This window comes from Phodopus roborovskii, unplaced genomic scaffold, assembly GCF_943737965.1.
Source record: "Phodopus roborovskii unplaced genomic scaffold, PHOROB, whole genome shotgun sequence".
In the NCBI taxonomy this organism is placed as follows: Eukaryota; Metazoa; Chordata; class Mammalia; order Rodentia; family Cricetidae; genus Phodopus; species Phodopus roborovskii.
In genome coordinates, this window is record NW_026125665.1 from 1,065,708 (window position 1) to 1,078,102 (window position 12,395).

A 12,395-nucleotide genomic window follows, 5' to 3' on the forward strand; every position below is an offset into this window, starting at 1 on the left:
CCCGCCCCTGGCTTTGCAGGACGTCAGCGAGGACTGCAGGGGCCTGAGCCTCTGCCGCCGCCTGCAGCCCCGCAGCCACTCCTGGGGCCCGGTCACTAGTGCAGTCTCCAAGGGTCTCTGCCGTCAGCGTCGTCTCAGCTCGGAGCGGTCAAGGTGAGCAGATCCCAGGGCCACACACGGCGGAGCCCGAATTTCATTGACAGCTAGGGAAGAAGAGGGGTGCGTGATCCCGGTGTGGTGGCTGTGGGTTTCGCTTTTGGGGTCCCGCTTCAGACACCCCGTAACCTTAATCCTTTACCCGGCTCTGGGGCCCGGGCTCTGCGACAGAGGGGGAAGGGAAGGCCAGGCCTTGCGGGAGGCTATTGCGTGCTCGTGCTTGTGGGGTGAACTCGCGTGTGCGCGCCCGCTGGGCATGCACCGTGCTCGGTTGTGGAATCTTATGCGTTCATGATGCGCGTGCGCGGCTTGCGTGGGTCCGAGTTCAAGTATGCGCTCACACGCGTGTGGAGCCATGCTTGTGCGCAGTGTGTTCTCGCCAATGGCCAGGTGCACAGGGGTACCCTCGCTGGTGTTGGGGAATCTGTTTGTGCAGTTGTACATGGATGCAAGGAGCTATGCAAACATCACGCATGTTTGCTTGTTTTTCTTGCTAGCCCCACTCCTTTGCACACGGCAGGAGTTTTGGGTCATCCTGTCTTGGATGCTTCATTGTGTGTTCGTGCACGAGGGATTTTGTGCATGTGAGCCTGTGTTCACCCGTCTGTCACATGATGCAGCTATCTCAGGGCCCCAGATCTTTCAGGAGAGGAATAAGGATGAGGGAACATTGGGATCCTCGTGTACTCATGGGTCTCTTTAGGGCAATGAAAGACTGATGGGAAGGTGGGGCCCACCTCACTCTCCCCCTCAGGGTGCAGGGATCTGCAGGGGTGTTCCCTTCACAGCCTCCTTGAAACCTTGGGCCTCTCAAGGTCATAGCCTGTGCTGGAGGGCCCATGTGACACTGGGGGGTCCTGGTGGAAAGCGGGTGTTCCCCGGCTACTGACTGTGTGTAGTACCCATCCCGTGTGTGTGTCCTGCTGCATCTCTCAGGCCCTTTGCGCCCCGCCCCCACAGATGGCGTCGGCCACAGATTCGCGCTATGGGCAAAAGGAGTCCTCCGACCAGAATTTCGACTATATGTTTAAGATCCTGATCATTGGGAACAGCAGCGTGGGCAAAACCTCCTTCCTCTTCCGCTATGCTGACGACTCCTTCACACCAGCCTTCGTCAGCACGGTTGGCATAGACTTCAAGGTCAAAACCATCTACCGCAACGACAAGAGAATCAAACTGCAGATCTGGGTGCGTGGGGCCTGAGGGGAGAAGTCTTCCTGTCCCTCCTGTGTAAGCGGATGGAGCTCAGACATACGGTGTGCTTAAGTCCTGTGATGTGGTCCAGTGTGAGGGGAGGCAGCTGGGTAGCCCAGGATGACCCTGAATTTCGGATCCTCCTGCTACTACCTCCCCAGTGCTGGGATGAAAGGCTTCCCATCAAGGATTAAGTTCTTGATTTTTTGTTTTTTTGAGACAGGAACTTTTTATGTGGTCCTGGAACTCATTCTGTAGAGCAGGCTGGCCTTGAACTCACAGAGACACACCTGCCTCTGCCTCTCAAGTGCTGGGATTAAAGATGTACACTAGGGACCCATTAAAGTTTTGATATAACTTACCTCGTATCCCACCAAACTAGGCAGCATCTGGCTTAGGTCACTCTTGCAGTCATTGTCTTTTTCAAACCTCACATTGTTTTCTACACAGGGCATGGAGTTACTTATTCTTTTCCTTACTTTTTTCCTTTGGGGATGGGTAGGTTGAGACAGGGTTTCTCTGTGTAGCCCTGGCTGTCCTCGAACTCAGAGATCCACCTGCCTTTGCCTCCCGAGTGCTGGGATTAAAGGTGTGCTCCATTACCCAGCAGTTTGTTCTCTTATTTTTCTTTTTTCTCTTTTTCCTTTTTAGATTCTTGTTTTCTTAACAGTCCTGTGAATCTCCACTTCTGGCACAGGTCATTTGGGCAGCATCCAGTTTGTATTTGTTCAAAGAATGAGTGGTTTTGCTGTGACGCATTTGGGCACAAAGGCCACTCAGCCCCTTTTTCCTGATCCTGTCTCTGGACCTCAAAAGGGCTGCCTAATCAACCTGTAAACACACTTCCCCTCAGAGCAGCTGCCATGAGGCCCCTTCTGACCACCATCTCTTCTTTCCCCAGGACACAGCTGGGCAAGAGCGGTACCGCACCATCACCACAGCCTATTACCGGGGCGCCATGGGTTTCATCTTAATGTATGACATCACCAACGAGGAATCCTTCAATGCAGTGCAGGACTGGTGAGCTGCTCACCTACTCAGAATGGAAGAGCTGGAGGCAGCTGGAGCAGTAATTTAGTTGGGAATGCCTGCCTTGCTTGGACAGCCTTGAGTTCTGTCCCCAGCATGTCCAAAAGACAAGAACAGGGTGGGACAAACTATGTGGGCTGTTTTTAAGGCTTGGGGTTGTGGAAGGAACACAGGGTAACCAATAAGCTACACAAGGGCATTTTAATGCTCTGTTCACCCAGGTAATGGGAGGTCGGGTCTGTAGTCCCAGGTACTTGGGAAGCAGAGTCAGGAGGAGCACTTGAGCTCACTTGCTCCTGGCTGAGAAGTTGTGAACATGTGTGAGAACCTGGATTCCATCCACAGCATCATAAACCCGTTCTGCCACACCTCTCCATTCAGTGTAGTAGATAAGAACGTCAGATGTCATCCCAGCATTTGGGAAGCCGAGGCAGGACAACCTGGGCTCTCATGAGAAAAAAGCCAGCTCAGTTACCAAGGGACAGGGTACTTAAGTGTCAGGGCCAGGCCCTCTGACTTCCTCCTCAGCCTCTGGCTGCCTCCCACAGGTCGACTCAGATTAAAACTTACTCATGGGACAATGCCCAGGTGCTGCTGGTGGGAAACAAGTGTGACATGGAGGATGAGCGAGTGGTGTCTTCAGAGCGTGGCCGGCAGCTCGCTGACCACCTGGGTGAGTGTCTAGCAGGACTGCAGCCCTCATCAGGCTGGACCAGGGGCCCTGGTCTCTGACACCTATACCCCTCATAGATCAGGGCACGAGCCTGAACTCAGGTGGCTCATGCTTGTGAAAGCTAGCCACTCTTCAGGAGGCTTCCGCAATGGGTCTTGGTCAGAGTTTGCTAGCTTAGTCATGGGCTAGCTTCAAGAAGGTGCTGGGCCTGAGAAGCATCTAAGTTTTTGGACTAGAAAGAGAATCCTGGGTTGTGCATGCTGGGAGCCAAGCCATGCTTCTTGGAGCAGGCATAACATGCTGGGTGTGGAGAGTGGTAGGTGGAAGGTACAGACTAAGGGACAGCTAAACCTATGTAGTTGTGATGGTGGAACATGACTGCCCCCTAGAGGAAATGTATCTCACTACATGCTGAGATACTGAGAAATGGGGCCATGGATGTTGAAGGAAAAGACAGGTCTGAGTGTTAGAGGGTTCTGGAATGGGACTATGAAGCCTGGCTGGGTGGTCATGGAAGACTCACCCTCACCCCTCCATTCCCCCAACACAGGGTTTGAGTTTTTTGAGGCCAGCGCCAAGGACAACATTAATGTCAAGCAGACCTTTGAACGCCTGGTGGATGTGATCTGTGAGAAGATGTCGGAGTCGCTGGATACCGCTGACCCTGCAGTCACAGGCGCCAAGCAGGGCCCTCAGCTCACTGACCAACAGGCACCTCCTCACCAGGATTGTGCCTGCTGAGCCACACCCCCACCAGGGGCAAGCCCCCATCCCACCCCCCTATTTATTATTGTAGCTATTTATTTATTTACCATCTGAGGACTTCCCTGGGTGCATCCCCCATCCCGCCCTGCACATTTGCCCATCCCTGCTCTGCTCTGTTGTGCTGTGGTCACTGTTCCCCACCTCAAGACCTCTCCCTTTTAGTTTTGTAAACCACCCCATCCAGCTGTCACTGTAAAGAGGGGACCAGATGTCACTTGGAAGCAGGCTGGCAGGCTGATGGGAGATGGCAGGGCCTGCCAGCCCCAAGGCTGGTGGATTGCCATATGGACCACTGGGCTGACACAGGTTGGAGTCCTGCTTGCCTGGGCCCTCTGCCCCGTGCTACTTGACCTTTGGAGTAGGTGGGATATATTTACTTCCACTACTTTGGGATATCCCCAAACTTGTTCTGATGTCATGAGTGTCAAACGTGACCCCACTTCCCTAGAAGTTATGAACACTACACAGTTCAATAAAGCGAATGGACCTTGCTGAGTCTCTGCTGGGCCCCCCTGCCCCAACCCCCTACACCAGCAGCCAGTCTTCTGATTAAAGAAAATTTAATGAAATTTCTACATGGCTGCCCAATTTCACATGAAGCTTTTTGAGGCCAAACCAGATCCATTCCAAGGCCATGCAGCATGTCCTTGCCTTTGTCACCTGGAATCCAGGGAACCTCAGGGTGACTGGGCCAGAGTGGAAATCGCAGGCTGACAGGACTTCTTGGCCTGAATGAAAAACCTGGCGACTGACAGCTAGTGCTGGAGGCTAATTCACATGGGGGAACTGCCTCCATAGGGACTGGATAGCTGGTCCAGACTCAGTCAGCCTGGGTTTTGGATGTGGCCGAGGTCTGACCTGCTCTGGAACCTCCTATGGGAGTGTGTCCATGGCACTTCAAGCTCAGTCCACGCAGCCCGGAGTGGGAAGGGGTTCAGGGGCCTGTGTACAGCAGAGGGTGGGTCACACCAGGCATAGGGCTGAGCCGCACAGAAGAGCCCCTCTCACCCAGGGATTGAGCTCACCCAGTACTTCAGGTAGGACAGATAAGTATCCCAGCCCAGCGTCAGCCCGTTGATATAGGTGACTCGGAAATGCGATGGGATGAAGAGGAAGTTCACCAGCTGAGCGGCTGGCCAGACACACCAGTCAGCCTGCAGGAAGGCAGGCAGGCTACCGTAAGAGGGCAGGTGGCTATGAGGGGCAGGGCTAGGAGGATGAGTGGGGCCAAAGTCTTGATGGTGGGTCTGGAAAGTTGAGTGGGGGTGGAGCCACGTTAAGAGGACCAGCCTGGTCATGCCCACCTTGTAGAAGTCCCAGAATTTGGCACGCAGCTCCTGGCAGCTCTCCTCCAGCGTCTGGCCTTCCAAGCTGCCAAGGCCTGGGAAGAAGAATGCAAAGGCTGAGGTGGCTGTGGCAATAACACTGGCTCATTCAAAGTGACCTAGGCAGAGCACCAGGGCAGGTCAGAGAAAATGCACAGCTGGTGTCAGGAAAGGGGCGATGACTGGAGTAACTTATGACATTACAAGTCCACACTCTTCCCAGAACACCAGTGATTATCTTAGCCATTAATCCAGGACTCACCCCACCCCTCAGGGTTCATTGGCCTGCAGGCCTCAACTGACTGCAGCTTTGCACCCAAGCTACCCCACAGCCCACAGGCACTGTCTTTGCCACTCTGCCTCTCCCCACTGGTCCCCTAGCCCTCCTGCCTCCCTGGGAGTCTGTCCCATCCCCACACGATTCTGTTCCTATTCCAGTGGCACAAAAGTGCAATATGGTTGTGAACTCAGCCTTGGGGAGAATTGTCAGGTCTGAGGCCAACCAGGGCTACATAGTGAGACTTTCTCTATGTAACAGTTCCCTTTGTTAACTCGACAGAGCCTAAAATCGCAGATGAGAGTCTCCAGGGACTGTCTACATGGGTGGCCTGTGGTATGTCAGTATAGACTTAATTAACTATGTAGGAAAACCCAGCCCACGGTGGGCTTCACCATTGCCAAGGCAGAGGGTCCTGGACCGGAGGAATAATGAAGCTGAGCACAGGCAGGCTGACACGAAGTTCTCTCACTCTGGCTGTGATGTGATTAGCTGAGAAGTTCCTGCCTTGATCTCTCCCCACGATTGTAGCTGAAATGAACTCTTATGCCCCCAGGCTCCTTTTGGTCCGGGTATTTTAAAAAGCTGGGTGAGGTGGCACATTCCTTTAATCCCAGGCAGAGACAGGCAGATCTCTGTGAGTTCAAGGCCAGCCTGGTCTACAGGGTGAATTCCAGGACAGCCAAGACTATACAGAGAAATAAATAAATAGATGAAAAAGAAAGAGAAAAGGGCCTGTCAGCATTTTCTCTGGGCACAAAACAGTCTACCCATTGCAAGCTCTGAGGGCCACGATCGTCACCACTTCTTACCCAGGAAGTACCAGATGCCCAGGATGGGAGATGCCACCACCTGATCTACCAGAACCTTCTTCATCACGCTCGGAAGGCTTCGTAGGCCCGAGGCAGGGAGGAGGCGGTCCAACCACAGGTACCAGAAGTGCAGGAAGGGGCCCATGCTGCAACCCACCGCAAACATGCTGGCTGGGGGCGGAGAGAATCAGGATACACCCTGCTGGCTAAGTGCCAGGAAACCCCTGGGGCGACTGCAAGTTCCCTCCCGGGTGACTAGCCTGTCATCAGGGTGATTGACAGGTCTCGCTAGGATGAATTGGCGCGTCCGTCCGGTCGCGGACCGGTCCCGCTCACCTGAGCGCCGCGCACTGAATCTCTGTCCCGGTCGCGCGCGCACCTCCCAGGCCTGTCGCGCGCCGTCGCCCGCGGCCATAAGCGTGCCACAGCCCAGCGTGTTGGTGACGAGCAGCGCGCGGCCCTGGAACAACGGCCGCCCCGCAGCAAGCGCCTTCCGAGCCCAGCGCCAGCCGCCAGAAGCCATAGCAGCGCACACGACCGAACCTCGGCCGCGGACACCAGGAGCCTCCGCCGCTCGCGCCCCGGCCCCGCCCTTTTCACGGGCCAATCACATGCCTCGGCGCCGACCACGCCCAACCAATAATATGCCGCGCCTCAGAACCGCCCTGCTTGACACGAACCAACCAGAAGCCCCAAATCCGAGGCATCAGCCAATCGCCCAGACGCGTTGGGCTACGCCATCACGGAAACGAAAGTCCGCCTCTGCTCTATCTGTTCTCAGCGGACTAATAGACAAGCGGACCTACACTGGCCAATGGCTGAGCGGGATCTCGCGGGCTAACTCGTGTCCCGCCCCTTGAACCGAACTGACCAATCGTAGGTCTTGCGTCTCTGGCTGCGCAGGGCGGGGAGGGACAGAAGTCTCCCGCAAGGCGTAGTTTGTTTCTTAGCCACAAAGCCTCCTGGGAGTGGGCGGGCCAAGGAGCATTTGACAGCTGCTGCAGAGCTTAACCTTGGCGTGACCTCTCCTGTGTGCTGGTATTGTTATCCTAAAGATGCCCGGGTAAAGTACGTGGACACCGGTCTAACCCCAGCTGTTTGAAACCTGTTGTCATGTAGCCCAGGATGGCTTTGAACTCCTGCCTCCATCGCTGTAAAACACGCCTGGGTTTTGAAGACTGAGTAGGCAGATTACTAATCATGTATTCATGTATTCTCTTCACAGCAACTTTGTGTCGCTGCAGAAACAAACATCTTTACCTCCTTCATTCTTCGCTTTTAACTGTTTCACAAACCATCATACTGTTTTCAGATGCCCAGGCTGGGATTCTAGCTCCCGCTTGCCTGTACACTGTCCCCTTTCCTTGAACAGTAACATATTTTCCCTGGATGAAGTTTCCTCTGGGACTTGTAGGTCTTCTGTGTGAAAGGCTAGATAGAGATGAATCCATGAGTTGTGTACTCACTCTTCAAATCCCCAACCACCTTACACTTCATCCTCCCAGCCCTCACCTCCCTCCCCACCGGGTCCATCCAGGCTCCATCAAACGAGGAACAAACTTGGTTCTGCATTTCTGGGCAGGGGATTGCCAGCAACTGACCTTGTCATTCAAGGGAGGTATAACATCAGTACTGTCACACAGGATCTAGAGTCACCATGGTGACAAGCCTGGGCCATGAGGGATGGTCTAGAGCAGCTGTTCTCGTTCTCAACCTTCCTATCCATTCTTAATGTTCTTCATGTTGTGATGACCCCCAACCATAAAATTATTTTGCTACTTTATAACTAATTTTACTACTGTTTGAATGGTAATGTAATATCTGAGATATATGAGTCTAAGAGGTCACGACCCAGTGTGAGGACCACTGGGCTGTACTGGTAATTGCGGTGAGATGGTACCCAGTGTGGGTTGCATCACCCCACCATTCACAGGCCTGCTTCCTGACTGTGGGTGCTGCCTAGCCTCAACTTTGGCCCAGGACAAACTACACGAGGTGACCCAGCACAGTCCCTTCTTTAAGTAGCTTTTGTAATTTGTCACACAATGAAAGAGTAAATCATAGAGACTGGCATTTTGGGATTTTCAGATGAGGCGTGAACTCCAGGGTCCCTGGGGCACAGCTCAGGGACAGACTGTGTGCTGAGACCTGTGTAGTTCTAAGTTACACACCCACATTCAAAACAAAAACATGCTGGGAACAGCACTTGGGAAGCAAGGACAGGTTCCAAAGCTTGAAAAACAAACAAATAAACAAACCAAAAACCAACCAAAAAAACAAAACCTCACAAACTAAAACTCCAGGAAAAATGAAGCACAGCAATCTAATTATTCAATCAATTTAAATTTAGCACCATTCGATAGCAAGGCAAGATTCTTGAACATGTGGAGGAGTTTCGAGTCTGTCTTGTGGGATGCATACAAGTTTGCTTGTTGATGGACAGTATCTCTTGAGGGCTCTGGATTTTAAAAAGCTGAGCAGCTGGGCTCTTGTTTTTCTTATGACAATGACCTTCACTTATAGCAAACCTCCCTGGGGGAGGTGGCCATGGAGGAGCAGATGTCTGGTTTCTCTACTCCCTGGAGGGGGTGGAAGGCTAGGAGTCAGGACCCTTCTGGGAGACTCAGCTTCCACCCAATTACCACACCTTTCCCCTATTTGTGCCCAGCTCACCTGGTACAATTGACAGACAGAGCTCAGGAGCTGGCTGGGATCCTTCAGAGGTTTCTGCAAGCCACAGAAGGCATAGTTAAGCACAAGTTGGGAAGATGCATGAGCCTGGGAGCACAGCACTGGAGTGCTGAGGCAGGGGGATCACTGGTAGTTCCAGGGCAATCTCAGCTGTGCTGAACTAGGCAAGGTAGCTAATTTGGCACTCTGGTATCAGGGTATAAAAACTTGTGTGAGCACAGACTGGGTTGTCTCTTTTTTCTTACTTTTCTGGATTTTGGAGTATTTTTTTTTCTAATTAAATTATTCTCTTTAGCCAGGTGGTGGCACACGCCTTTAGTCCCAGCACGGAGGAGGCAAAGGCAGGTGGATCTCTGTGAATTGGAGGCCAGCCTGGTCTAGAACTAGTTCCAGGACAGCTAGGGCTGTTACACAGAGAAAACCTGTCTCGAAAAGAACAACATTAACAAAACTATTACTTTTAAGTTTATATCTTATTTCATGTTTTTTTTGCCAGCATGACTGGGCACCATATTTGTACAGTACCAATGGAGGTCAGAAGAGGGCACCCGATTCCCTGGGACTAGAGTTACAGATGTGCGCCACCTTATGGTACTGGTGGTAATACAACCATGGTCCTCTGAAGAGAAGCAGCACTCTTACTCTTAACCCCTGAGCCAGCTCTCCAAACCCCTAATGTGGTGTCTTCTAGTCACTCTCCATATTGCTTTTTAAAAACCGTCTTTTTTTTTTTAATTGGGGATGTCTGTATTAGATGCTGCTTGATGAGGATTCTGGAGATTGACCTTGGTTCCTCTGGAAGGGCAGCTCCAGCTCATATCACAGCTGCACTCCCCAGGGAGCCCCGAGGATCCCCTGTGCTGGATTACATGCACTCACCACTACACCCAACTTTTTCACAGGGGCCTGGGGATTTGAACTCAGAGCCTTGAGCTTGCAGGACACTTTACTGACTGTACAATGGAGATCCTTACCTCATTGACCAGGACCCAGGGTACATACTCATGGGGTGGTTGCAGGGCCTCGGTGAGCTGAGCATTGGCATGCATGAGTTGCGTGCCACGTTCCCCCATGGCACACTCCATGATACTGTCTGGAGACACCTCTGGTGCATACACCTGCAGGCACTAAGGAGGGGGAGGCTTTGCTCAGTTCCCCTTGTTATTATGACAACAGTCCGAGGGGCCCCAGACAAGACATTTCCTCACTGCCCAGAGACGGTTGTCTGGGTGGGGCTTCTCAAGCTGAGGCCCAGGGTGAGCTTGTCTCCCTGTGACACTGGCTCTGTAGCCTTTGCCCCCTGGGATCTCATTACCTAGGAGCCTTGTACAAGGGGTTCCCTTCCTACTCCTTCCCAGTGTCTCACCCTCCAGTCCCACTAACTGAGCAGGGTTGGAGGCTCTAGCAGGTTGGGATGCCTGAGGGAGTTATTTCTCACAATGCCCAGGGAAGTAAGAGCTCCTGGCTTATCTCTTGTCATGTTATCTGTGTCCAAATAGTGAAGGTCCCGGTTCTGCTCACAGTCCTCAAGTTTTTCCATTTAAGAGGTGGAAGCTCTCCAGGAGGGCGTGGCTTAGGTGGAGGCCCTGGGGGATCACCTCCCCCGCCCCCTCCCGCCCCGTGGCTCGCCCCCCCCCCCAGCTCACGGGCCCTAGTTTCTTCTCCATGTCGTCCATCTCCTCCACACAGACGATGGTCAGCAACGCTGCCTCCTTTTCCAGCTTATCCAGCAGGCAGGCCTTGGAGAGGCAGGCAAGGGTGGGCGGCGCAATGTAGTAGTCCGTCATCATCCGTGTTCCCCCCCCCTCTCCCGCACTGAGCGGCAGCTCACCTCCACCTTGTTCAGCCTACACTCCAGCTCCCCATGCTGACACGTGAACTCCCACGTGCCGCTGACATTTCTTTCCTGCAAGGCACCTAAGGATGAGCTCAGGAGTCCAGGCGTCCCCGTTCCCCGGCACCCCTCCTGCCTGAGTTTCCCCACTTCCTGTGCACCTGCGCGTTTCCATAGGGCACCAGTGTGATGTTGATAATTTCCATAACCATCAACCAGGTCGGGAACAGATCTCGAACCAGGAAGTATCGACAACCTCCACAAAGGGATTCATAATAGAGGCTAACATTGACCGGCGGAGCAGGGGGCAACGGGCGCGGCCCGAGCAGGCACAGGTCCTTGGCCTGGAAGGAGAGAGGCGTCCGGTGAGGTGTAGCCCCCAGGCCCCGTTGCCCCCGCTGACACTTATGTTTGCTCAGTCTAGGGCCACTGGGGACCAGACCCAGGGCTGTCATTTGCACATTCTCGGCGTGCAATCTCCCACCCAGGGCCCTCTGAGGATTGCTGTAGTCTACCTCGCATTCCGCAATCACAGTTTATCTGCAAAACGGAAACTGGCTGGCTTGCAAACAGTAGGTTCTCAGCAAATGCACAATCCTGGCTAGTTCAGTAAGCGCTAAGACATGCATATTTCTACCTGTACATGGTGGCTCATGACTTTAATCACAGCACTAGGGAGGCCAGAGGCCAGAGGCCAGACTGGTTTACATAATGAGTTTCAGGACCGCCAGGGCTACACTGTGAAACCCTGGCTCTCCAAAAAACAAAAACGGAAAACAAAACCAAAACGACAACAAAATAAGAAAAACAAAGTAAGTGAAAAATAAGACATGTATATTTCTAGTTACTGTTCTCAGCCCTGTTTGGCGGAGCACTCTGAAGCCAAATGCATACTCATTTTTTTAAAAATATAATCTTGCGCACCAGAGCTGATCCGAGGCCTTTCACCCACGCGAACTATTCTTCCTCTCCAGTGACCCAGAGAAACTTCACCCTGTCCAACGCCTGCACTGGAGGTGCCTAATGCATGCAGGCTTCCGGTTCCGGGGAGGTTGGGAGTCGAGCCCAACTTTGAGCAAGGAGCTCCGCGTGGGGCATGTGTTTGCTCCGTGTCTGAAGTATGCCAGCCCTCCCTTCCTCGGCTGGAACGCACACAGTAAGCAACAAGAGGGTGGAGACGGGCCAGTGACTCAACAGGTCTAGAGCAGAAACCACCCCACTCCCGCCTACCCCTCAGTTCTTTGGCTCAGATGTATACAGTAGGTGGTTGATAAATGCTCAGGCAAGGTGGGAAGGGGATAGCTGCGTATCTCAGACCTGCGATGGGGAAGTGAAACGACTTGGCCACAACCAGTCCCCAGACAGAAGTAGGTGACTGCGTTCCTTGGGTACCTTGGAGTTCCCCAAGTGAGTTCAGCGAGTGCGCAGAAGTAGCCTGACCCTCAGTCCCCTCCAGCACGTCGTGGTTCCTACCTTGCAGGTGGCAGCAACCCTGGAGGACGCTAGCACTGGAGACACTCTGGCTGCTTTGGAGGCCTCAAGTAGAAGCAGTAGCAGTAGCAGAAGGGGCAGCAATGGCAGGAACAGAGACCGGGGCATGGCCGCGGAGGAAAAGGTTGGCTGAACTGCTGGCCGGGCC

The 12,395-nt window shown here is 53.3% G+C and overlaps 3 protein-coding genes across 3 annotated transcripts; 1 reads left to right on the forward strand and 2 right to left on the reverse strand.

Moving 5' to 3' along the window:
- Rab3a (RAB3A, member RAS oncogene family) lies at positions 1-4,308 on the forward strand. The gene is made up of 5 exons (XM_051178114.1): positions 1-153; positions 1,117-1,344; positions 2,252-2,370; positions 2,928-3,052; positions 3,603-4,308. The coding sequence occupies exons 2-5, from the start codon at positions 1,117-1,119 to the stop codon at positions 3,791-3,793; spliced, it is 663 nt and encodes a 220-aa protein (XP_051034071.1). The 5' UTR covers positions 1-153; the 3' UTR covers positions 3,794-4,308.
- A 52-nt stretch (positions 4,309-4,360) lies between these two features.
- On the reverse strand, positions 4,361-6,775 carry Mpv17l2 (MPV17 mitochondrial inner membrane protein like 2). Its single transcript, XM_051178117.1, has 5 exons — positions 6,568-6,775; positions 6,232-6,402; positions 5,122-5,198; positions 4,843-4,971; positions 4,361-4,759 (listed from the first exon to the last, which is right to left on the reverse strand). The coding sequence occupies exons 1-5, from the start codon at positions 6,752-6,754 to the stop codon at positions 4,721-4,723; spliced, it is 603 nt and encodes a 200-aa protein (XP_051034074.1). The 5' UTR covers positions 6,755-6,775; the 3' UTR covers positions 4,361-4,720.
- A 1,754-nt stretch (positions 6,776-8,529) lies between these two features.
- On the reverse strand, positions 8,530-12,395 carry Ifi30 (IFI30 lysosomal thiol reductase). The gene is made up of 7 exons (XM_051178113.1): positions 12,230-12,395; positions 10,918-11,100; positions 10,754-10,828; positions 10,569-10,661; positions 9,897-10,049; positions 8,905-8,958; positions 8,530-8,810 (listed from the first exon to the last, which is right to left on the reverse strand). The coding sequence occupies exons 1-7, from the start codon at positions 12,353-12,355 to the stop codon at positions 8,745-8,747; spliced, it is 750 nt and encodes a 249-aa protein (XP_051034070.1). The 5' UTR covers positions 12,356-12,395; the 3' UTR covers positions 8,530-8,744.